At 47.5% G+C, this 27,236-nt stretch overlaps 1 protein-coding gene across 3 annotated transcripts in view; it reads left to right on the forward strand.

Annotated features, from left to right (window-relative positions):
- LOC124605954 overlaps positions 1-27,236 on the forward strand; it is an 86,874-nt gene that overhangs the window by 43,854 nt on the left and 15,784 nt on the right. For 2 of the 3 annotated variants that reach the window (XM_047137919.1, XM_047137927.1), the window contains one exon: positions 26,458-26,661. The exons of the other annotated variant lie outside the window; for it this stretch is intronic. In XM_047137919.1, coding sequence (XP_046993875.1) covers positions 26,458-26,661 — 204 coding nt within the window. The remainder of the gene's footprint in view (positions 1-26,457; positions 26,662-27,236) is intronic. 3 annotated transcript variants of the gene reach the window in all.

Consider the following 27,236-nt stretch of genomic DNA (forward strand, 5'->3'; position numbering starts at 1 on the left):
GGTTCTGGTTCTCCTGCCCTTTCCCCCTTGACCACTCCCTGGGAGGAGGGACAGGCCCGCCGGCTTGGGGCGAAGTACTTCCCCCGCTGTTTGGTCTGTTCTCGAACCGATGGGGGGACGTTCGCCACCTCCAAGCCCATGTTCTTTGTTCAGCACATTGAGGACATCTTCGGGGAAATCGAGGCTCTCGGTAAGATGCGTACGGGGTCCGTTCTTATAAAGACCACCTCTGCCACACAGTCGGCGGCGCTCCAGGCGTGCGACCGCCTAGGGGACATCCCAGTATCCATTGTCCCACATCTGGCACTAAATAGGACGCAGGGGGTTATATTTCATCGTGACCTCCTGCTACAATCTGATGAGGAGCTCAGGGCCAACCTGGAGCGCTGAGGCGTGCATTTCGTCCGGTGAGTCCAGCGCGGCCCCAAAGACCGTCGCATCGACACCGGGGCCTTTATCCTCGCCTTCGAGGGGGACGTTCTCCCGGAGAAGGTAAAGGTGATGTGCTACCGGTGTGACGTGCAACCTTACGTCCCGCCTCGTATGCGCTGTTTTAGGTGTTTGCGCTTTGGGCACATGTCGTCACGGTGTGAGGCTGAGCCCCTTTGTGGCGATTGTGGACGTCCTCTTCGTGAGGAACATACATGCACCCCACCACCTCGGTGCATTAATTGTCCTGGCGTCCACTCGCCTAGATCCTCAGACTGCCCCGCATATCAGAAGGAGAAGAAGATACAAGAAATCAAAACTTTGGATCGGCTCTCTTATTCTGAGGCCCGGAAGAAGTACGACCGCCTCCATCCCGTGCCATTGACCACTTCGTTTGCCTCAGTTGTGTCCACTCCTTCCGCGGTATCCTCACCCCTATCCTGTCCCCCCTCCGCCTCCTCCGCCCATCAGGGGGCTCTGCCTCCGCCTCCCAAATCGCTCCCTTCCAAATCCTCCTCCCCCGTGGCCCCCACCCCCTCTGCCCCAGGGGCTACCCTTCCTCCTCCTCCTCCTCCTCCTCCCCCCACGCCACCTGAGAAGCGATCCTCTTCTCAGGCGTCCATCGGGGAAACGTTCCGGACCCCAGCTTCCGAGGTCCGGTGTTCCAAAACGGACCCCGCGCGTGAGGACCTTCTTCGGGTCCAGCCCACCATCCCTGTGCCTCCTCGGCCTTCCAAGAAGGCCTCCAAGAAGAAGTCTCTATCCACCTCTCAACCCCGGCGCATTTCGTCTGACGCTCCATCCGTGAGTCGCTGCTCCCGGCCGTCCTCAGTTTCGCCGGGACGCTCTGCTGCCAAGTGCTCCGCCGGCCTTTTGTCGGCAAATGATGCGGCCCCTCCTACACAACCAGGGACAGCGGCCGCGGCTGGCGACGAGTCGATGGAACCGGATCCGCCTCCCATCGGTTGTAGCGTTGTTCCCTCGCAACCTGGCCCTCCGCGGCCGTCGAGGTGACCAGCTCTTCCCCCGTCTCGTTCCCCCAACCTTTTGACTAGCGATGGCGTTGTTTCATTGGAACATAAGAGGTATTCGATCTAATCGGGAGGAATTACAACTGCTCCTCCGCCTGCACTGTCCGCTCGTCCTTGGTCTCCAGGAAACCAAGTTGCGCCCGACTGACCGTATTGCCTTTACCCACTATACCTCGGAGCGGTATGACCTCACCCCTGTGGACGGTATCCCAGCTCATGGTGGGGTCATGTTGCTCGTTCGGGACGATGTTTATTACCATCCCATCCCATTGACCACCCCACTCCAAGCAATGGCTGTCCGCATTACTCTTTCTGCTTTTACTTTTTCAGTTTGTACCATCTACACTCCACTGTCATCTGCTGTTAGTCGGGCTGACATGATGCACCTGATCGTTCAGCTTCCCCCGCCGTTCTTATTGTTTGGCGACTTCAATGCCCATCATCCCCTTTGGGGCTCTCCTGCATCCTGTCCAAGAGGCTCACTCTTGGCGGATGTCTTCAACCATCTCAATCTTGTCTGCCTCAATACCGGCGCCCCGACTTTCCTCTCGGACTCTACTCATACCTACTCCCACTTGGACCTCTCGATCTGTTCTACCACTGTTGCCCGTCGGTTCGAGTGGTATGTCCTTTCTGACACCTATTCGAGCGACCACTTCCCCTGTGTCGTTCGTCTCCTGCACCACACCCCACCCCCACGTCCTTCGAGCTGGAACATGCTGAAAGCTGACTGGGGACTTTACTCCTCGCTGGCGACCTTTCCGGACCACGATTTTCCCAGTTGTGACAGTCAGGTCGAATAACTTACGGCTGTTATCATCAATGCTGCCGAACGTTCCATTCCTCGTACTACTTCTTCTTCACGTCGCGTTTCCGTCCCCTGGTGAAACGAGGCTTGTAGGGGCGCTATCCGTGCTCGACGACGTGCTTTACGCACCTTTCGCCGCCATCCTACGTTGGCGAATTGTATTGCATACAAACGACTCCGAGCGCAATGCCGTAGAGTCATCAAAGACAGCAAAAAAGCTTGTTGGGCCTCCTTCACCAGCTCCTTTAACAGTTTTACTCCCTCTTCCGTCGTTTGGGGTAGCCTGCGCCGGCTGTTGGGCATTAAGGCCCACTCCTCGGTACCTGGCCTGACCTCAGGTAATGAGGTCCTTGTTGATCATGTGGCTGTCTCCAACGCCTTTGGCCACTTTTTCGCGGAGGTTTCAAGCTCCGCGCATTACCATCCTGCCTTCCTTCCCAGGAAAGAGGCAGAAGAGGCTCGGCGACCTTCCTTCCACTCGCTGAATCTGGAAACTTATAATGCCCCCTTTACTATGCGGGAACTCGAACGTGCGCTTGCACTGTCCCGGTCCTCTGCTCCGGGGCCAGATGCCATTCACGTTCAGATGCTGGCACACCTTTCTCCGGCGGGCAAAAGCTTCCTTCTTCGTACCTACAATCGCGTCTGGACTGAAGGTAAAGTCCCCATGCGTTGGATTGACGCCGTTGTTGTTCCTATACCCAAACCCGGGAAGGATAGACACCTTCCTTCTAGTTACCGCCCCATTTCTCTTACAAGCTGTGTCTGTAAGGTGATGGAGCGCATGGTTAATGCTCGGTTAGTCTGGATTCTTGAATCTCGACGACTACTTACTAATGTCCAATGCGGCTTTCGTCGCCGCCGCTCAGCTGTTGACTACCTTGTGACCTTGTCGACATTCATCATGAACAACTTTTTGCGAAGGCGCCAAACGGTAGCCGTGTTCTTTGACTTGGAGAAGGCTTATGATACCTGTTGGAGAGGAGGTATCCTCCGCACTATGCACAGGTGGGGCCTACGTGGTCGCCTGCCCCTTTTTATCGATTCCTTTTTAACGGATCGAAAGTTTAGGGTACATGTGGGTTCCGTATTGTCCGACGTCTTCCTCCAGGAGAACGGAGTGCCTCAGGGCTCCGTCTTGAGCGTAGCCCTTTTTGCCATCGCGATCAATCCAATTATGGATTGCATTCCACCTATGTCTCAGGCTCTCTCTTTGTCGATGACTTCGCGATCTACTGCAGTGCCCAGAGAACATGCCTCCTGGAGCGCTGCCTTCAGCGTTGTCTAGACAGCCTCTACTCATGGAGCGTGGCAAGTGGCTTCCGGTTCTCTGAAGAGAAGACGGTTTGTATCAACTTTTGGCGATATAAAGCGTTCCTTCCGCCATCCTTACATCTCGGTCCCGTTGTTCTCCCATTCGTGGACACAACTAAGTTTCTAGGGCTCACGTTGAACAGGAAACTGTGTTGGTCTCCACATGTCTCTTATTTGGCGGCCCGTTGTACAAGTACCCTTAATGTCCTCAGAGTTCTTAGCAGTTCATCTTGGGGAGCGGATCGCACTGTCCTGCTTCGCTTGTATCGGTCCATAGTCCGATCAAAGCTGGATTATGGGAGCTTCGTCTACTCGTCCGCTCGGCCATCCATCTTACGCCGGCTTAACTCCATCCACCATCGGGGGATACGTCTTGCAACCGGAGCCTTCTACACTAGTCCTGTCGAGAGTCTTTATGCTGAAGCTGCCGAGTTACCATTGACCTACCGGCGTAACGTACTGCTGTGTCGGTATGCCTGCCGGCTGTTGTCTATGCCCGACCACCCCTCTTACGAGTCCTTCTTCTCCGATTCTCTCGACCGTCAGTACGGGTTGTATGTGTCTGCCCTGCTGCCCCCCCGGAGTCCACTTCCGTCGCCTGCTTCGACAATTGGATTTTGCCCTCCCTACCACCTTCAGAGAGGGTGAGAGCCCGACACCACCTTGGCTCCAGGCTCCGGTTCCTATTTATCTCTCAGCATAGTGTTGGGTTCGTTCTCCTGCCAACTTCCCTCATTTGTTTTTACTAATGACAACGTGACTGCCCTTTTACGTTTCCCCTTTATCCGTTTTATTTTTCTGACTATACTGAGATGTCCCGTTAGCAGAATGGAGTCTATTTGAAACAAGGGACTGATGACCTTGCTGTTTGGTCCCTTTAACCTCAAACAACCAACCAACCATCCTATTTATCTTGACCTCAGCTCACTCCCGAAGGAGGGTACTCCGGCTGCAGTGTATTGCTCACGGTTTGTCGAACTTCGTGCTCAACTTGCCGGTCACACCTTTATTTACACCGATGGCTCCAAAACTGACGACGGTGTCGGCTGTGCCTTTGTCGTCGGGGCCGCCACCTTTAAATACCGGCTCCTCGACCAATGTTCCAGCTTTACGGCCGAGCTTTTTGCTCTCCATCAGGCCGTTCAGTATGCCCGCCGCCACCGCCATTCATCGCATGTACTCTGCTCTGACTCACTCAGTGCTCTTCAGAGCCTTGGAGCTCCCTATCCGGTCCATCCCTTGATTCAACGGATACAGCAGTCCCTCCATTCTTTCGCTGATAATGGTGGTTCTGTCAGCTTTCTGTGGGTTCCTGGACATGTAGGAGTGCCTGGGAATGAGGCTGCGGATGCTGCAGCCAAGGCTGCAGTCCTCCTGCCTCGGCCAGCCTCCCATTGTGTCCCATCATCTGACGTTCGTGGGGATGTATGTAAGAGGCTTGTGTCGTTGTGGTGGGATGCTTGGTCATCCCTCCAAGGAAACAAGCTCCGTGCAGTAAAACCGCTCCCAACTGCTTGGACAACATCCTCCCGACCATCTCGGTGCGAGGAGGTCCTTCTGACCAGGTTGCGGATTGGGCATTGCCGGTTTAGCAACCGCTACCTGCTCTCCGGTGACCCAGCCCCGCAGTGCCCTTGTGGTCAGACATTAACAGTGCGCCATGTTTTATTGTCGTGTCCCCGTTTTAGTCACTTTCGTGTTATCCTGTCCCTGCCATCTACTTTACCGGATGTTTTAGCTGATGACGCTCGAGCAGCTGCTCGTATTCTGCGTTTTATAACTTTAACTGGCTTGTCCAAAGACATTTAACCTTTTTACTTATTTTATCTGCATCTTTGTCAGGTCCTTCTGATGTCCCCCCATCCCCTTGAGTTTTAACAGATTCCATGTGCTCTAACACCAGTGACTGGGCGCTAATGACCTCAGCAGTTGAGCGTCCTTAAACCCTACCAAAAAAAAAAAAAAACCTTGCTTAGCCTGCACACTGCAAACACCCCCCCCCCCCCCCCCCCCCCCCCCCCCCCCCCCCCTTGCGGGTCCGGGGGTTAGAATAGGCCCGAGGCATTCCTGCCTGTCGTAAGAGGCGACTAAAAGGAGTCCCTCCCCCTCAAGGGGGTAATTAGCGCCTGCATCCGGAGACGGACGGTTTCACGACCTATATTTGCGGTCATTTTGGTTTTTCACTTCTCGTTTCTGCCTTCCTTTGGTTGGTTCCTTTCTTTGTTCTTCTCCATCTCGCTGTCTTACTTACTCTTTCCCTTGCCTTCGCCTCCTTGCCTTCTCTGGTCTCCGCCTCGGCGTTTGAGACAGTCTGTCCTCTCACTCTTCTTTTTCCTCTTCTTCCTCCCTGTGCGCACCTGAAGGCCGACCCACGCGTTCGCACGCTTAGCCGGTGACGGGGTAACTCGTAATTCCCCGCCCTGGGTAGACAAGTAAGGCACGCGCGTACCCACTGGTAAAGGCCAGGCCCAGGGAGGGGTGATTGCCTGAGCTGATACCTTCTGACCATGCCGATTGGTCCCTCCTTCTGTTTCTCGGGAGGTGTGACCTGAGAGAGTGTCCCCACAAGGAAGGAGCGCGCCATCGGAGACGCTGCCAATCATGGGGGATTCCTCCGCAATGGATTTCTCTTCTTCTTCTCTCTCGACTTCTGCCCACAAACGGAAACTTGACCAGCCACCAGTGACAAAAGTACTACCGCCTGCTTCACAGTTCCTCGTAGTTTCTCGATCTGAGGACGGAAAGGATTTTTTTTCTGTCAACCCTTTCGTTATCCAGAAGGGCGTAGATGCCATAGGCGGATCTGTCAAGTCTTGTACCAGGTTGCGTAATGGTACCTTGTTACTAGGAACTGAGAGCGCCTTTCAGGCACAAAAACTGCTTCGGGCCACACTCCTGTACACGTTCCCTGTCCGGGTGGAGGCTCACCGCACTTTAAATTCGTCTCGTGGTGTGGTATATACTAGATCACTCGACGGATTGACTGACGAGGAGATTCAGTCTTTCCTCGCTGAGCAGGGGGTGACAGCTGTCCATAGGGTCATGAAATAGGTCAACAATGGCCTTGTACCGACCCGGACACTTTTCTTGACCTTTGATAGTGTTCAGCTGCCGTCGCGCATCAAAGCAGGCTACGAGGTTATTTCTGTTCGCCCCTATGTCCCGACACCTATGCGCTGCTACCAGTGTCAGTGTTTTAATCACACTCGCCAGTCTTGTTCCAATGCAGCTAAATGTGTCACTTGTGGCAGGGGTGCCCATGAGGGTGACTGTCCACCTCCGTCTCCTCGTCGTGTGAACTAACAGGGTGACCATGCAGCATCCTCCCGAGACTGTCCCATCTACAAGGAAGAACGCTGTATCCAAGAAATTCGGGTCAAAGAGAAAGTGTCCACCTCGGCTGCTCGCAAGCTATTTGCTTGTAGGAAGCCCACGCTGCTCCCAGCGGGGAAATACAGTACTGTCCACACCTCTCCTCGGACTACCAGGGAGGTGGCGACGCAGACATGCAATCTGACCTTCAGCACCACGGTCGTCCGTTCGGCCAGTGCCAAGATCGCGCGGTCGACGTCTCCTCTTCCTCCCGTCACCCCTCAGACACAAGCACCTTCATCAGCTTCTGCCAAGACGAAGACCCAGAAGTCAGATGCACAGGCCTTCAAGAAGGAACCGTCCCATGCAGACTTCCTACGTACCTCGAACTCCCAGCCATCGACCAGTACTTCCACTAAACGACCTTCCAAGAAGGCTCATATGAAGCACAGTTCTCCTTCTCTGCCACAGCGCATTTCTTCTCCTGCGCCACCCAGCGGTTGCCGCCCCAGGTTGTCATCCGTTTCACCTGGCCACACCGCTGGTAGCCGAACATCTGGCCGTTCACCTGCAGAGGAAGCTCCCCCTTCCGGCCATCTTAACAAGATGGCCGATGAACCTATAGAACCAATGGACGATGACTGTCCGCCTACTCATAGCGGTGGCAGTGCTCGCTCGAAGCCAGGCCCTCAGCGGCTTTCGAGGTGACCCCTTCTTTCATCTTCCTTTTCTTCTGACGATGGCACTTATTCACTGGAATATTCGCAGCATTCGCTCCAACGGAGAGGACTTAAAGTTGCTGCTCCGCTTGCACCGTCCGCTCGTCGTAGCCCTCCAGGAAACGAATCTACGCCCATGCGATCAAATTGCCTTGGCACACAACACCTCTGTGTGTTTTGACCTACCCCCTGTGGTAGGTATTCCGGCCCATGGAGGGGTTATGTTGCTGGTCCGGGATGATATTTACTACGATCCCATCACATTGCACACCGGCAGCAGGCAGTTGCCGTCCGATTTACTCTCCCCACTTTTACATTTTCCATTTGTACCATTTACACTCCATCGTCGTCTGCTGTTACCAGGGCAGACATGATGCAAATTATTGCTCAGCTACCTGCACCATTTTTGTTAACTGGAGACTTCAATGCCCACCATCCCCTTTGGGGCTCTCCAGCATCCTGCCCGAGGGGCTCCCTGTTAGCAGACCTTTTCAACCAGCTCAATCTTGTCTGCTTCAATACTGGCGCCCCTACTTTTCTTTCGGACACATCTCACACCTATTCCCATTTAGACCTCTCTATATGTACTACCCAACTTGCACGCTGGTTTGAGTGGTATTGCACTTTCTGATACATATTCGAGCGACCACTTCCCGTGTGTTATCCATCTCTTGCATCTTACCCCCTCTTCGTGCTCAACTAGTTGGAACGTCTCCAAAGCAGACTGGGGGCTCTTCTCTTCCAGGGTGACCTTTCAGGATCAAACCTTCACAAGCTGTGATAGTCAGGTCGCACACCTCACAGAAGTCATTCTCACTGCTGCTGAATATTCCATCCCTCACACTACTTCTTCTCCACGTCGCGTACTGGTCCCCTCGTGGACCGCAGCATGTAGAGACGCTTTACGTGCTCGTCGACGTGCTTTACGCACCTTTAAATGCCACCCTACAGTGGCAAATTGTATCAATTATAAACGATTACGTGCACAGTGTCGTCGTATTATTAAAGAAAGCAAGAACCAGCTGGGCTGCTTTCACAAGCACCTTAAACAGTTTTACTCCTTCTTCTGTCGTCTGGGGTAGCCTGCGCCGACTATCTGGCACTAAGGTCCACTCACCAGTTTCTGGCTTGACTGTCGCGAATGACGTCCTTGTGGCCCCTGAGGATGTCTCCAATGCCTTCGGCCGCTTTTTCGCAGAGGTTTCGAGCTCCGCTCATTACCACCCTGCCTTCCTCCCCCAAAAACAGGTAGAGAAGGCTAGGCCACCCAATTTCCGCTCCTCGAATCGTGAAAGTTATAATGCCCCATTCACCATGTGGGAACTCGATAATGCACTTGCTCGGTCACGGTCCTCCGCTCCAGGGCCTGATTCTATTCATATTCAGATGCTGAAGAACCTTTCTCCTGCGGGTAAATGTTTCCTTCTTCATACTTATAATCGCATCTGGATTGAGGGACATGTTCCCACATGTTGGCGCGAGTCTATTGTTGTACCGATTCCTAAGCCGGGGAAGGACAAGCACTTGCCTTCCAGTTATCGACCCATCTCGCTTACCAGCTGTGTCTGTAAGGTGATGGAGTGAATGGTTAACTCTCGTTTGGTTTGGCTGCTCGAATCTCGATGCCTACTTAACAATGTACAATGTGGATTTCGTAGGCGCCGCTCTGCTGTTGACCATCTGGTTACCTTGTCGACCTTCATTATGAATAACTTCTTGCGGAAGCGCCCGACCGCGGCTGTGTTCTTTGATTTGGAGAAGGCTTACGACACCTGTTGGAGGGCAGGCATTCTCCGCACCATGCATACATGGGGCCTTCGCGGTAGCCTCCCTCTTTTTCTTTGTTCCTTTTTAATGGATAGGCAGTTCAGGGTACGTGTGGGTTCTGTCCTGTCGGACACCTTTCGCCAGGAGAATGGGGTGCCACAGGGCTCAGTTTTGAGCGTCGCTCTCTTCGCCATAGCAATCAATCCAATAATGGATTGCCTCCCAGCTGGTGTATCAGGCTCCCTTTTCGTGGACGATTTTACCATCTATTGCAGCGCTCAGCGTACATGTTTCCTGGAGCGCTGTCTTCAGTGTTCTCTTGACCGTCTTTACTCCTGGAGTGTCGCCAATGGCTTCCGTTTTTCTGCCAAGAAGACGGTCTGTATTAACTTCTGGCGCTACAAAGAGTTTCTCCCACCTTCCTTACGACTCAGTCCCGTTGCTCTCCCATTCGTGGAGACAACAAAATTTTTAGATCTTACATTTGACAGGAAACTTAACTGGTCTCCACATGTGTCATATTTGGCTGCCCGTTGTACCCGTTCTCTAAATGTCCTCCGTGTTCTCAGTGGTATGTCGTGGGGAGCGGATCGAACCGTCCTACTTCGCCTATATCGGTCGATCGTCCGCTCCAAGCTGGATTATGGAAGCTTCATATACTCCTCTGCATAGCCGTCCATCTTATGCCGCCTCAACTCCATACAACATCAGGGTTTACGTCTTGCAATCGGAGTTTTTTATATTAGTCCCGTCGAGAGTCTTCATGCTGAAGCCGGTGAATTGCCACTCACCTACCGGCGCGATATACTGCTTTGTCGGTATGCCTATCGGCTACTGTCAATGCCCGACAACCCGTCTTATCGTTCCTTTTTTGACAACTCTCTCGACCGTCAATACGGGTTGTATGTCTCTGCCCTGCTACCCCCTGGAGTTCGCTTTCGTCGCCTCCTTCAACAACTTGATTTTTCACTCCCTGCAACCTTTAGAGTGGGCGAGAGCCACACGCCACCTTGGCTCCAGGCTCAGGTTCGCGTTCACCTTGACCTCAGCTCGCTCCCAAAGGAGGTTACCCCCGGTTCAGTATACCACTCCCATTTTGTGGAACTTCGTTCGAAGTTCATTAATATGACCTTCATTTATACAGATGGCTCGAAGACCAATGACGTGGTCGGGTGTTCTTTTCTTGTTGGGGCACAAAGTTTCAAATACCGGCTCCATGGCCATTGTTCAGTCTTCACATCTGAGCTCTTTGCCCTCTACCAGGCTGTTCTTTACATCTGCCGCCACCGACATTCTGCTTATGTCATCTGCTCCGATTCCCTGAGCGCCATCCAGAGCCTCAGTGATCCGTATCCGGTTCACCCTTTGGTGCACCGGATCCAACGCTCTCTTCAGCAGCTGGTGGATGACAGTTCTCCGGTTAGCTTTATGTGGGTTCCTGGCCATGTCGGTATCCCTGGGAACGAAGCTGCAGATGCCGCGGCCAAGGCTGCGGTCCTCCAGCCTCGGACAGCTTCTTGTTGTGTCCCTTCATCAGATTGTAGCAGGGCCATTTGTCGGTGCATTTTATCGCTGTGGCATGCCGATTGGGCTGCACTTACGGACAACAAGCTTCGGGCCTTGAAACCTCTTCCCGCGGCTTGGACGTCCTCCTCACGCCCTTCTCGGCGGGAGGAAGTTGTTTTGGCCCAGTTACGAATTGGACACTGCCGGTTCAGCCATCGCCATCTGCTGACGGCTGCGCCAGTGCCGTTCTGCCCATGTGGGCACTTGCTGACGGTCCGCCACATTTTAACGTCCTGTCCGGATTTTAATACACTGCGTCTTGATCTTGGCCTGCCATGTACTCTAGATGCCATTTTAGCGGATGACCCAGGAGCAGCTGCTCGCGTTCTTCGTTTTATCAACTTGACAAACCTGTCTAAGGACATTTTTTAATCCTATGCCTGTCAATCTGTCTTTTATCGTGTTTTCCCTTTTAGTTGCTGTTTTAAACTTGTGCCTCACGGTGCATTCCTAACGTAGTCTGGGCGCTAATGACCATTGAAGTTGTGCGCCCTAAAACCATAAAAAAAAATTTAAAAAAACTGCAACCCCATTTAAAATCAACCAAGCTGAAATGTGTGCACTATATTTACTGTTAGTAACCCACTTGATTGCTGCTCTCCTTACTTCTGAACTGGGAAAAATCGGAAGTGCTTCATGTCTGACCACAGCCATTAGATTAGATTAAATTCACTTTCATTCCACTTGATCCGTAGTGAATAGGTCCTCCAGGATGTGGAACATGTCAGAAAAACAATTATACGTGACAAATATTTACAACTGAAGCAAATAAGCTAATGTACCTTCCACAGGTCCCAAGTGGAATGATTGTCATTTTTTTTAATGAACACTATATGAAAGAATCATTTTACAAACACTAATGCACTGAATTTAAAATAAAAAAGGGTTTTTTTTATTTATGAGGTAATAAACATGTAATAGAACTACTACAGTATTTATTTACAATGAACACATTACTGCACTGAAATGGTGTAGAAGTTATATTGTGCTACACACACACACACACACACACACACACACACACACACACACACAAACAAACAAATAAAAATCAGTTGGTTCTACTGAGAAATTCATCAATGGAGTTGAAGGAGTTGGCCACCAATAAATCCTTTAGGCTTCTCTCAGACTGAATTTCATTGGTTGGTAAGCTTTTTGTGGCTGCTGGCAAGTTATTGAAAATGTGTGTGCCTGAATAATGCACACCTTTTTGTACAAGAGTAAGTGACTTTAAATTCTTGTGAAGATTATTCTTATTTCTAGTATTGATTCGATGAATTGAGGTGTTAGTTTGAAAAAGTGATATATATTTTAATGACAAATTTCATAAAGGAATAAATGTATTGGGAAGCAGTAGTTAGTATCCCTAGTTCCCTAGACAGACTTCTGAAGGACGTGTTCTCAAGTTCACACCACATATAACTCTTACTGCATGTTTTTGTGCCCGGAAAACTTTAGCTTGGCTTGATGAATTACCCCAAAAAATAATCCCATATGACATTATGGAATGAAAGTAAGCACAGTATGCGAGCATTTTCTTTTTTGTATCTCCTATGTCTGACACAATTTGCATTGCAAGTAGAGATTTCTTAAGATGCTTCAGCAGTTCTGTGGTGTACTCCTCCCAGTTGAAATTTCTTATCAAGCTGTAACCCCAAGAATTTAACACTGTCCAGTTCTTCTATCTGATTGTCATCGTATGTTTGGCACATACTCGTGGGACACCCTTTACAAGTTCTGAACTGCATGTAGTGGTTGTGTGTGTGTGTGTGTTTTTTTTTTTTTTCCCCCTTCAAATTTTAGTGACAAAGAATTTGCTAGGAACCAGTGATTAATTGCCACAAATATTTTATATTTTATTAGCCTATCTTTCTAAGACTACACTTGATTTGCTATTTATTGCAATGTTTGTATCATTGGCAAACAAAACAAACTTGGCATCTGATAATGTTACTGGTGAAAGGTCATTGATATGCACAAGAAAAGGTAAGGGCCCTAACTTGGAACCTTGTGGGACCCCACATGTAATTAGTTCCCAGTTGGATGATGCCTGATAGTTTAATACATGTCTCTTTCCTAATAAACGCCCATTGTTTCCTGCCAGAGATATAAGATTGGAACCATTTTGCAGCATTTCTTGTTACACCATAATATTCCGATTTACTTTCACAAAATATACCAGTTGCCTGCATTTTTTTGTCTAATGAATTAAGTACATTTTCACTGTAAGTGTAGATAGTATCAGAACCCTTTAGAAATCCGAACTGCGACTTCGACAGTATGTTCTTTGAGATCAGGTGGTTATAAAGCCAATTGTACATTACTTTTTCTGAAATTTTTGAGAATACTGGCAAAAGTGAAGCTGGACGGAAATTTGATGCTATTTCTTTCTCTCTCTTTTTAAACAGTGGCTTAACTTCAGCATATTTCAACCATTCAGGAAATATTCAACTGATAAATGACTGGTTTCACAGATAGCTTAATAAGTTACTTAACTCAGAATCTCATTCTTTAATTAACTTTGTTGATATTTCATCATACCCACTAGATGTTTTTGATTTTAAAGATTTTATGATGGACATTATTTCTGCTGGGGCAGTGAGGGTCAAATACATATTATGGAAGTTACTTGAAATGTCTGGTCTGAGGTATTCCATAGCAGCATATACAGAACCTGACAACCCCATCTTTTCAGTACCAGTTCTGCAACACTATACACATCTGTCACCAATGTGTCATTTACTCTTAATGCTATTTGTCCCTCTTCGTGTCTGTTTCTACCGGTCTCCTCCTTCACTATATCCCATATTGTCTTTTATTTTGCTATCTGATATGACTATCTTTTCCTTGTAGTGTATTTGCTGTGATGTTCGTATTACAGTCTTCAACATTTTACAGTATTTCTTGTAATGTGCCATAACATCAACATCAGAACTATTTCGGATTGACAGATAGTTTTATTTTTGTTTTACAAGATTCCTTGAGTAATCCAGACTTTGCTCTAACCTTGGTTAGTTTTGGGAGAAGACAGTGTTCAAATAAGATAAGCACTCTATCAGCAAAAATGTTATATTTTTCATACATGCCATGAGCACTGTAAATGTCAGTCCAGTGAATTTCTCTGAGGAGTGTCCTAAAATAATCAAGGCTACCACCAGTGCCTTCATCTTGGTTTTTGATGGTGATACACTTCCGAGAAGGTCAAGGTGATGGTCTACTGGTATGATGTAAAGCTCTATATCCATCCCCCGATGCAGTACTTTAAGTGCTGGAAGTTCAGCCATATGTCTTCCAGCTGTACTTCCAGCATCACATGCTGAGATTGCAGATGCCCATCACATCCCAATACTCCATGTGCCCCGCCTCCCATCTGTGTCAACTGCGGAGAGCACCATTCACCTTACTCGCCTGACTGCAGTTTTCTCAAGAAAGAAAGGAAAATCATGGACTACAAGACCCTGGACAGATTGACTTACACTGAGGCTAAGAGAAAATTTGAATACGTGCATCCTGTGCGTATGACATCATCTTACGCCGCCGCTACGACAGTTCTGGCCCCATCAGCTCCGCCAACCCCAGTCGCCTCTCAGAGCCGGAAGACCACACCTGATGGTGGGGGGGGGGGGGGGGGCATTTCCTTCCATGTTGCTCCTGCGCAAACTGCTTCGGGAGCAACGCCCCCCCCCCCCCTCGCCCCCCCCCCCCCCCCAACCATCGGGGACGTCTGTCCCCACTTCTAAGCTGGAGAAGCATAAGTCGTCTTTGGCTTCTCTCACTAGGAAGGGGTCCCTTGTGTCACTCCCTTCCCAAGTTCTCTTCTAGTGGGAAAGATGACACCCGCTAGTGCCTGAAGAGTCCAAAAGCAGCTGGTTGTAGGGCTTCACACTCATCCTCAGTCCCGGAGGCTGAGTCAGTGAATTCCTCCCAGCCATGGAAACCCAAAGAGCAGCAAGAGAAATCCAGAAAGAAAATCCCTAAGACCAATGAAATTGCGGTGGTACCCACACCACTGCTACCTACAACCTCTGCATCTGAGGATGGGGTGGAGATGTTGGCATCTGCTGAGCACCTATATCTGGCCAGACCCTCAGACACAATGGATATAGACTGCTCAGGCAATAAATTGGTGGCAGCAGGTGACTCTGAGGCGTAAACTGCCTCATTGAATGTTCATGCCTTCCCAGTCTCACGATGTCATCCTCCAGTGTAATTGTGGCAGTTTTTTCCACCACCTGGCTGAGCTGCGGCAGCTGTTAACCTTTACACCTGCTATCTGCATTGCCCTCCAGGAAACCTGGTTCCCAGCAATGCGGACCCCTGCCCTCCGCGGCTATAAGGGATATTACAGGAACCATAGCGACTATAATATAGTGTCGGGTGGAGTTTGCGTTTATGTCCTAAACTCGGTCTTTAGTGAACATGTGCCCCTGCAAACACCTCTTTAAGCTGTGGCTGTCAGAATAAGGATGACACAGGAAATAACTGTCTGCAATGTATATTTTCCTCCAGATGGTGCAGTACCCCTGAAAGTTTTAGCTGCACTGATTGATCAACTCCCTAAACCTTTCCTACTTTTGGGAGATTTTAACGCCCATAAGCCTTTGTAGGGTGGTACCATGCTTACTGGCAGAGGCAGAGATGTCGAAACTTCACTGTCACAATTCAACCTCTGCCACTTAAATACTGGGACCGCCACACATTTCAGTGTGGCTCATGGTAGTCACTTGGCCCTTGATTTATCAATTTGCAGCCCACGACTTTTCCCATCTGTCCACTGGAGAGCACATGATGACCTGTGTGGTAGTAACCACTTCCCCATCTTCCTGTCACTGCCCCAGCGTCAGGCACATGGTCGCCTGCCCAGATGGGCTTTGAACAAGGTGGATTGGGAACTTTCACCTCTGCTGTCACCACTGAATCTGCCCAACACGGTAACATCGATGTGATAGTTGAGCAGGTGACTAGCACAATTGTTTCTGCAGCAGAAAACGCGATCCCTCGCTCTTTAGGGTGCCCAAGGTGTAAGGCAGACCCTTGGTGGTAGCCGGAAGTCGCTGAAGCAATTAAGGAGTTTCAGCGAGTTCTACAGCGGCCTAAGCAGCACCCTTTCCTGGAGCACCTCATAGCCTTTAAACGGCTCCGTGCCCATGGCATTACCTTATGAAACAATGGAAGGAGGAGTGTTGGGAGAGATAAGTCTCCACCATTGGGTGCCACACGTCACCTTCCCAAGTCTGGACAACGACCAAATGTCTTTTCGGGTACCAGGCCCCAACAGCTGTCCCTGGTGTTGCCATAAATGGCGAGTTATGTACCGACGCAAACGCGATTGGCAAGCACTTTGCTGAGCACTTTGCTCGAGCCTCTGCATCGGAGAATTACCCCACAACCTTTCGCACACTCAAACGGCAGCTGGAAGGGAATATCCTCTCATTCACTACACTCTGCAGTGAATCCTATAACGCCCCGTTTACAGAGTGGGAGCTCCTCAGTGCCCCTGCGCAATGCCCCTACATAGCTCCTGGGCCTGATCGCATCCACAGCCAGATGATTAAACATCTCTCACCTGGCTACAAGCAACATCTTCTCATCATCTTCAACCGGATCTGGTGTGATGACGTCTTTCCATCGCAATGGCGGGAGAGCACCATCATTGCGGTGCTGAAACGCTGTAAAAACATGCTTGATGTGGATAGCTATCGGTCCATCAGCCTCGCCAACGTTCTTTGTAAGCTGCTGGAACGTATGGTATGCCGGTGGTTGGGTTGGGTCCTGGAGTCACGTGGCCTGCTGGCTCCATGTCAGGGCGTCTTCCGCCAGGGTCGCTCTACTACTGATAATCTTATGTCCATCGAGTCTGCCTCCGAACAGCCTTTTCCAGACGGAAACACCTGATTGCCGTCTTTTTGACTTACATAAAGCATACAAAAAACACGACCTGGTGACGACATATCCTTGCCACATTGTATGAGTGGGGTCTCTGGGGAGAACTCCCAATTTTTATCCGTCTCCAAGTTGGTGACTCCCATAGTTCCATCCATATCCAGGAGAATGGAGTCCCGCAGGGCTCTGTATTGAGTCTCTCTCTATTTTTAGTGGCCATTAACAATCTAGCAGCAGCTGTCGGACCCTGCGTCTCACCTTCTCTGTATGCAGGCGACTTCTGCATTTCGTACTGTTGCTCCAGTACTGTTGTTGCTGAGCGGCGCCTCCAGGGAGCCATCCACAAGGCGTAGTCATGGGCTCTAGCCCACAGCTTCCAGTTTTCAGCCACAAAGTTGTGTGTCATGCACTTCTGTTGGCGTCATACCGTTCATCCGGAACCCACACTTTACCTTAATGACGATCCACTCACTGTAGTGGAGACACATCAACTCCTGAGACTGGTTTTCAACACTCGATTGACTTGGCTCCCTCATCTTCGTCAGCTTAAGCATAAGTGCTGGCAGCACCTCAATGCCCTCCATTGCCTGAGCAACACCAATTGGGGTGCAGATCGCTATATGCTGCTGCAGCTCTACAGATCCCTTGTCCAATCCTGAATTTACTATGGGAATGTGGTTTATGGTTCGGCAGTGCCTTCAGCATTACTCGACCCTGTGCACCACTGTGGGGTTTGATTAGCAACAGGAGCTTTTAGGACAAGTCTAGTGACCAGCTTACTGGTGGAGGCTGGTGTCCCTCCACTGCAGATCAGATGTGCACAACTGCTTGCCAGTTACGCAGCACACATTCATAGTTCTCCTGAGCATCCGAATTACCATCTCCTTTTCCTGCCTGCAGCAGTCCATCTCCCGCATCGGCGGCCCAGATCAAGGCTAACGATTGCAGTTCACTTGTGGTCCCTTCCCTCCAAACTGCAGTCCTTCCCTTTACCACCTCTACTTGCAGTCCGTTCACATACGCCTTCATGGTGTACGCCTCGGCCGCAGCTTCGTCTGGACCTTTTGCATGGTCCTAAGGACCCCGTTAACCTCGCTGCTCTCCGGTGTCCCTTCCTCTCGATTCTTGATGTGTTCTGGGGCTCTGAAGTGGTTTACACCGACGGCTCAGTGGGTGATGGTCATGTAGGCTTCGCATATGTTCATGGAGAACATATTGAGCAGCACTCCTTGCCAGTTGGCTGCAGTGTTTTCGCTGCAGAGCTGGCAGCCACTTCTCGTGCTCTTGGATACATCTGCTCGTGCCCTGGTGAGTCGTTTCTCTTGTGTACTGACTCATTGATCAGCCTACAAGCTATCGACCAGTGCTACCCTCGCCACCCTCTGGTAGTGTCCATTCAGGAGTCCATCTATACCTGGGAACAGACCCGCCGTTCTGTGGTGTTTGTGTGGACACCAGCACTCATCAGAATCCCTGACAACGAACTCGCAGACAGGCTGGCCAAACATGCGACGTGGAGTCCGCTTCTGGAGATAGTCATCTCCGAAGCTGACCTGCGTTCTGTCTTACACCGCAGGGTTTCCCGGCTTTGGGAGACGGAATGGCATAACAGTACGCACAACAAACTGCGTGTCATTAAGGAGACTATGAATGTGTGGAAGTCTTACATGCAGGCCTCTCGCAGGAATCAGTTGTTCTCTGCCAGCTCCACATTGGCTGTACGTGGCTAACGCATTGTTACCTACTCCGTCGCGAGGACCCAGCTCAGTGTCGCTGTAGCTCCCAAATGACAGTCGTCCACCTCTTGATGGACTGCCCACTTTTAGCCCTCTTCAGCAGTATTTTAACTTTCCCAGCCACTTCTCGTGCTCTTGGATACATCTGCTCGTGCCCTGGTGAGTCGTTTCTCTTGTGTACTGATTCATTGATCAGCCTACAAGCTATCGACCAGTGCTACCCAATGCCTCCACAGCAGCTTTAGTTTTATGTTTTATCCATGAGAGTGGGTTTTATACTTCTATGTAGGTTTTAATGCATGTCCTTTGTCCCTCTGTGTCCTCCACCATAGTGCTTTTAGGGTGGAGGTTTTAATGTGTTGCAGAGTGGCTGGCTTTCCCTTTTTATTCTGGTGGTTGGCCAGCCACTGTAATCTGCTTTCATGTTTTACTCTCTTCTGCTTCTAACGTCTCTCTGTTGTTTTCTTGTCCTCTTTTTGTTCCTTTTAGTGTTCGTTGGCTTCCCTTAGTTCTTGTGGCTTTTCCTTTTTTTTCGTTTTGTGTTATATTTTTCATCCGTTTTATTTTCACACTTGTGGCATTGTTTTATTAGGAACAAGGAACCCATGACCTCGTAGTTCAGTTCCTTCTCCCACCTTTAAACCAACCAACCTTCTGGTCCCTCCACTACACCCACTTTGGGAGCATTTGCTCCCCACCTGCAGGGAACACTGTTCCCCCTCCCCCAGCCAGACACACCTTGTCTTCCTCCGGGCTGATGCCAGCTGGTGGCTGAAGGAACCACAGATTGCTGGCTGTCGGACTTCTCATTCATCCTCCTATACCTGAAACCATGGAATGTAGTCAAATTAAGTCGGGTGATGCTGAGGGAATTAGATTAGGAAATGAGACACTTAAAGTAGTAAAGGAGTTTTGCTATTTGGGGAGCAAAATAACTGATGATGGTCGAAGAAGAGTGGATATAAAATGTAGACTGGCAATGGCAAGGAAAGCGTTTCTGAAGAAGAGTAATTTGTTAACATCGAGTATAGATTTAAGTGTCAGGAAGTCGTTTCTGAAAGTATTTGTATGGAGTGTAGCCATGTATGGAAGTGAAACATGGACATTAAATAGTTTGGACAAGAAGAGAATAGAAGCTTTCGAAATGTGGTGCAACAGAAGAATGCTGAAGATTAGATGGGTAGATCACGTAACTAATGAGGAGGTATTGAATAGAATAGGGGAGAAGAGGAGTTTGTGGCACAACTTGACAAGAAGAAGGGACCGGTTGGTAGGGCATGTTCTGGGGCATCAAGGGATCACAAATTTAGCATTGGAGGGCAGCAGGAAGGGTAAAAATCATAGAGGGAGACAAAGAGATGAATACACTAAGCAGATTCAGAAGGATGTAGGTTGCAGTTAGTACTGGGAGATGAAGAAGCTTGCACAGGATAGAGTAGCATGGAGAGCTGCATCACACCAGTCTCAGGACTGAAGACCACAACAACAACAAACCTGAAACCATTTCAGGGAAACCTTCTCAGTCCTCTTCTTCTAAGGAGAAGAGGGACAAGAAGTACAGAAAGATGTCCTCTTAAGACAAAGGAAACTCCTGTGGCCCCCATGCCACTGGACTCTGCGTGTACCCCTTCCTTGCCCAATGTGGAGATCCTGGTGGTTCCTGAGGCACCAGATCTCCCCAGACAATCTGTCACAGAATCTGAGTCAGTGAATTCCCTGACATCTCAACCAGTGGGAGTACATGAGCGTGGGTCATAATACCCCCCCCCCCCCACACACACACACACACACACACACACACACACACACACACACACACACACACACACACCACTGCCAGTTGCTTCATGCCCCCACAGTATTCAGTCTCATCCTTCAGTGGTATTGTAACTGATCTTTCCACCACCTGGCTGAGCTATGGTAGCTTTTATGCACATACACTGCATTCTGTATTGCCAACTAGGAAACATAAATTCTGGTGCCCCCCACACAGTTCTGTGGGACACACGGGACTGATTTAGTCATCGATCTCTCCTTTTGCAGTCCTGATCTTCTCCACTGGAGGGCACATGATGATCTGTATGGTGGTGACAAGTTCGCGATCTTCCTGTGCTTCCCTCATCGTTGCTCCTCTGGAGACCCACCCAGATGGGTTCTCCATAATAGGTTCACCTCTGCTTTTGTCCTGTCGGAAGACTGTAATCTGGTGGACACCAGAGATCACAGCAGCCGTTAGAGATTATAGGTGAATTCTCCAGGGTCCTTCACTGGAGCACTTCATTGGCTTTACATGACTCTGTGCTTGTGTTCGCTACCTCATAAAACAGCAAAAGCAATGGTACATTTCCGCCATTGGATCACGTACCTCTGCATCACAGAGTCACAACCATCCTTAGATGATGCCATTTATGTTGATCCAAAGGCTGTTGCCAAGCATTTTGCTCGACATAACCCTCACACATCTGCATCTTGAGAACTATCAGCCCTCCTTTCAGATCAGGAAACAGCCAGAGGAGTGAATGTGGTTAACTTTTATTACTCATCACCTAGAGCCATATAATCCTCCTTTCAGTGAAGCTCTTCATTGTCCTAGTCCATTGTCCTAGTCCTAGTCCATTGTCCCAGGGCCGGACCGCATTCACAACCAAATGCTGAAACATCTGTCAGTGGCACGAGCCGCGACATTGTCGCGAATAAAACAGTGACCCGTATGTACAATAAGCTTCCTTTAATTTATGTCTAAGGTCACAAACTTTTTCTTAACAGTTTACCAGTTTCGGTCTATAATTACCATCATCAGATCTGCAGCAAAAAATGGGAAAAAACGTAAAAACACTTGCAGATTGTCTACAGCTTAAAAAAAATAAATAGACCATGCAAAATCAGCACCAGCATCGTCAAATATATATAAATAACATCATATGCACGAGTCATGTTGTCAGTAGCTCCACTATTCAAAACAAGCTGCCATACAGTAAGTTCACCAGATGTCGCTAATGTAGGCATACACTAGTCTTCAGTGATTAATGGAACAGCGTAAAATAAAGGGGGATACAATAGTTGAAGTCTGTAATGAGCATATAAAGTATAAAAGGCATTACAGTAATAAAAAACAATGGAATAGAACACAACAAAAGTAAGATTGTTAAAAAGAGGAAGAGGTAAGAGACAGTAGTTGACATATGCTCAAGTGCCAATATTCTAGATAATGACATAAGTAATAAACACCTTTGATAGTGCACAGAATAATATTAAAAAACTATAAAACAAATTGCTTAAGAAGCCACAATGAAAGAAAACATAGTGATGCACGTAATCAGCAACCTCTGTCAGCACTAACGCCAGAATTTCACATAGGCGAGAAGTGGTTGGAGGAACGTGACTGCCAGAGAGAGGTCCCCTCATATCCTGCGGCACTCCGTTTCAAGAAAAGAATGATAAAGTTCCGTAACAGTGCATGTCCAACATAATCTAGTTAATGCAGTATATGAAAAGAACAGAGAAGGAACAAGAAAATACTAGAGTCATGCATAAAATGTACGAAAACGAAGTAAACATGTGAGACACTCAATACGAGGTGAAACTATCAACAACTATATATAACAGAGGTGTTCAGTGATTAAAGTAAAACATTGTCAAACAAAGCAAAGTAGGTATTTGGCACAAAGTCACTCTGCCAGTTAAGCAGTTTTGTTGGTTCTTTCTTTTTGCTTTATAGATTTCAAACTCCTCTAACAAATTAAGAGCACGCCCTTGATAGTCTATTGTGTCCTTTTCCTTCCCACAACGGTGATCCAGAACTGGGTTTACAATTGCTCAATGCCTCCAGTGTCTCTGTTCAGAACTGCAACTTCCTCTGCTGTCGCCTCTGGTCAGGGAAACATCATATCTGCCCCCATGGCTTGTGCCCCAATGTCGGATTTACCTCGAAGTCTCCATTAGTCCAAAAGATTCCGTTGACCCCACAATTTTTCACCATCTGTTCTTGGCTGTCCTTGAGAAGCATCCATGTTCGGAAGCAGTATTCACCGATGCCTCAGCAGTCAATGGATGAACAGGCTTTGTATAAACACGTGCATAGTTTAGTAAACTCCATTCTCTGCAGCATGGCTGCAGTGTCTTCAGAGCTGAATAGACTGCCATTAAGTTAGCCCTTAGCTGTGTTCATTTTTGCACTGGCAGGGGTATCCTACTATGTAGTGACTTCCTTAGCAGCCTTCAGGCTATAAATACGTGCTAGTCTCCTCACCCATTGGTTACCTGTATTCAGGATCTTGTCTCAGACCACCTTCAATCTGGGCAGCCAGTCATTTTCGTTTAGACCCCCGGTCATGTTGGGATTTTGGAAAATTAATGAGCTGACTGATTGGGCAAGCAGGGCACAAGGATGCCGATTCTGGAAATGGGGATCCCACAACCAAACCTTCGATTGTTTATATGCCATCAATGTCTGGAACTCCCCAAACAAACTGAGAACAATTAAGGAGACCACACAATGTGGCAGTCTTCCCTGCATGCTTCTCAGAGGGGGTGCGAAGTCCACCTGATAGTGGCCCGCTTACTCATAGACTACCCTAATTTGGCTGCTTTGAGGCAGCATCTTAATTTTCCTGACACTCTCCTTCTGGCGCTAGCAGAGGACGCCAACTCGACTGGACTGGTATTAAGTTTTGCCCACGATAGTGGTTTCTATTCATCTCTGTAAGGCAGGGCTTTTTGTTGCCTTGGATGCCTATGAAGTTGCTGGGGCACCCCTCTTTGTGTGGCCCCGCCTTCCCCTGGGGTCTCTTGGCAGCCCTTGGTGGGTGGCCCAGCCTAGTATATGCCCTTTCCACTTTTTTACTGTCTTTATTTTTTCATTTCTTGGTTGTAATGCCTTGTCTTGACTGGTCTTTTAACGACTTGCCTGTGCTGTCTTTTTTTATCTCTTTTTTTTATTGTGTTAGCTACACTTAGGCTTTCCAGGATTTGCCTTTTGCCTCCTTTGATGACTGCTCGTGGTTTTCCACTTACTGGGTGAAGGGACTGATGATCTTGCAGTTTAGTCCCTTTCATTCGAAACAAACAAACCAGCCAGCCAACCAAGTATGCCTAAGAACCCGCTCAAAAATAGATTATTGGTGTTAACTTGCATATTGTAACTACATTGACGAAATGTACAGTGCTGTTGGAAAGGAATGAAACATTTGCAGTGCCCGTGCATGACACTTCTGATCCCTCGTGACCCTCCCACATTCCTATCTTTGTTCATTATTCTTTGTTTAATTTAGTAGCTATTCTGGACTATTATATTTCAATTTAGAAATTTCTGGTAGTTGATTGTTGCAGTGAGATAGCATTCTCTTCTAAATTTTTAACAAAGAGCAACTGTAACTATACCAGCCAAAGGCTTCTAATTGTCACTTCAAAATGAAGGGAAGATGTAGTGTGGGAGAATGGACATGGGCATCCAGTTCCCACTGTTGCTGCTGCCTAGTACAATATCATTTCGAACTTTAAATAGCTCTGGTTTCCTGTAGGTAACATAAATCCTCCATAATTAATATAAATATCCTTTTGCTGCTTAAGCATACTGTAATCACTTAGTTAGTGGGATAAAATAATTGTAGATATCCTTTAATATTTTACCCTCTGTTTAGAAAATTTGATGATTATTTGGAAAAGTAATAAATATGTTCAAAAGTATACATAATTTTGCTCAGAATTTATTACTAGAAATCTTCCCTCTAGCTGTTCTGAAGTGTGTGCATTGAAACTCCCTATATAACAACACTCCAAACCCTTGATCATTCATGTATAGTCACTTCTTTTGTTTAGTGAATTGCAAGCTGAATTGTTTGTTTCAGGCACATCATAAAAATACATCAATTTCTGGAAACTGCCATCAGTCTGCATGATTGTAAATTTTTATTTCAACATAGTATTGAAATTGTGTGAAGGAAAATCATCAAAGAAAATATAGAGATGAAATTTAAGATAAAAATGTGGCCTTGGTATCATGTAAAGTAACTGCTTACACATGTTTAGAAGTAAAATTAGTAATAGTGTAGATAATTCTTTCTTTTGTTATTTCATTCTTTTCTCTCTTCCATCATTTTAAATGCTTTCTATCGCTATTTCTTCATTTTCTTATCCAATGAACTCTTAAACTTCTCTTTGTTGTGTAAAAGATTTTTTCAAAACTTGTGAATCATTTACTCTAGGTGGCATGGGTTCTCAGCCAAATTTGAAAACTGCAGATGAGATAATGTTCTTATTTTAAGTTTTCATTTACTACTGTTATTAGTGTGCCAAAGTTGTTAAGTGGACCCTGCTCAAGAAAAGATTGATTATTTCAGTGCACTGTATACACTAAAATGCCAAAGAAACTGGTATAGGCATGCTTATTCAAATACAGATATATGTAAAGAGGCAGAATATGGTGCTGCAGTCGGCAACATCTATATAAGACAAAGAGTGTCTGGCACAGTTGTTAGATCAGTTACTGCTGCTACAATGGCAGGTTATCAAGATTAAGTGAGTCTGAATGTGGATTTATAGTTGGCGCATGAGCGATGCAACACAGCATCTCCGAGGTAGCGATGAAGTGGGGATTTTCCCATATGACTATTTCATGAGTGTACTGTGAATATCAGTAATCCACTAAAACATCTCATCTCCGACACACTGCGTTCGGAAAATATCCTGCAATAATGGGACCAACGAGTACTTAATAGAATCTTTCAGTGTGATAGAAGTGCAGCCCTTCCACAAATTGCTGCAGATTTCAATGCTGGGTCATCAGCAAGTGTCAGTGTCCAAACCATTCAACGAAACAACATTGGTATGGGCTTTCAGAGCCGAAGGCCCACTCGTGTTCTCTTGATGACTGCATGACACAAACCTTTACAAATTGCCTGGGCCCGTCAACACCGACATTGGACTGTTGATGACTGGAAACACGTTGCCTGATCGGATGAGTCTCATTTCAAATTGTTTTGAGCAGATGGATGTGTACGAGTATGGAGACAACCTGATGAATCCATGGACTCTGCACGACAGCAGGGGACTGTTCAAAGTGGTGGAGGCTCTGTAATGGTGTGGGGCAGTCGGAGTGATATGGAACCCCTAATATGTCTAGATATGACTCTGACAGGTGGCACGTACATAAGCATTGTGTTTGATCACCTGCATCCATTCATGTCCATAGTGCATTCCGACGAATTTGGGTAATTCCAGCAGGACAGTGCAACACCCCACTTATCTAGAATTGCTACGGAATGGCTTCAAGAACAGTCTTCTAAGTTTAAACACTTCTGCTGGCCACTATACTCCCCAGACATGAACATTATTGAGCATATCTGGGATGCCTTGCAACGTGCTGTTCAGAGGAGATCTCCACCCCATCGTACTCTTACGGATTTACGGACAGCCATGCACAATTCATGGCAACAGTTCCCTCCAGAACTACTTCAGTCATTAGTCGAGTCCATGCCACATTGTGTTGCGGCACTTCTGCATGCTTGCTAGGGCCCTACACGATATTAGGCAGGTGTACAAATTTCTTTGGCTCTTCAGTGTATTTCTTACATATTATGTCTGGAAACCAGGACTGCTACCATTGACACCAACAAAAGCTGTTGGAGTAAACATTTTTGGGTATCATGACAATTAGGGAAAAAGAGAGAATAAAGCACTCAGACTGCAGGTGCAAGTGAATGAAATCATGTGCAACAGAAGAAACAAATTGAAACAGCATAATGATGTTGTTGTTGTTAGCTGTGTAGATACTCTTAGTGGATAACGTAAAGAAAAAAATGAACAAATTTAGTAATATAACTGCTTATTTAATATACTCTTTTGCTATTAAATTGTAGTTAAGCTGCTCATTAATAAGTTTGGCATTCTTCCAGGATAGTGATGTGTTAAATCTTGGAACTGGCAGTGTTAGCTGGTGGGAGGTAAATGGAGCTGGTTGCAAACCTGTTTATCCCACAAATCTTACTGCTGAGGACACTGATGTATTTCGACCTCTAAGACCAGAATATGTTCCTGGTTGTTTCCTTGACTATCAGTATGTAGAAATCTTGCATGCTTCGGTGCAGTGTTTATTAGCGGTAAGTAGTTTAACAGTTGACAATGAGCTACTCATAAAAATGAAAGAAAGAAATTTTGAAAAGAAGGTCCTGGAAGAGAATTAAATGATATTTTTAGTAACATATAACTAACTTCACAGCACACATTGTAGAATTGTTGAAAACCATTTCATTCTCTATCTTTTAAATAAATATTGTTATTCCTAGTATGTTGAATTGCATAGTCAAAGTAATTCTGACCTTGCCAATTGTTGACACATTGAGAAGCAATGAGTAGTGCTTGCCTCTTTGTGTGTCTGACATAATCTTTAATATAACCAGCTGGTGCACTTTGTTTAAAACTTCAGTAAATTGCAGATGTCATTACCTATTAAGTTATAGACTATTAATGTAGTCTGTTATTATGGAATCCACAGATTCGGTGCATATCCAAACAATAAAGAAAGTGATTTATTTGGTATGTGTGTGTCTGAAACGTTTTACCAATTTAAAATTGTAAATGAGTTCTTGACATACTCAGTTATGTACTTTTATTCAGTTATACTATTTTAATGATAAATCCGTGTCAGTTCTAACCTTTCTTTCCCCTCCAGTCA

This window comes from Schistocerca americana, chromosome 1, assembly GCF_021461395.2.
Source record: "Schistocerca americana isolate TAMUIC-IGC-003095 chromosome 1, iqSchAmer2.1, whole genome shotgun sequence".
Classification (NCBI taxonomy): Eukaryota; Metazoa; Arthropoda; class Insecta; order Orthoptera; family Acrididae; genus Schistocerca; species Schistocerca americana.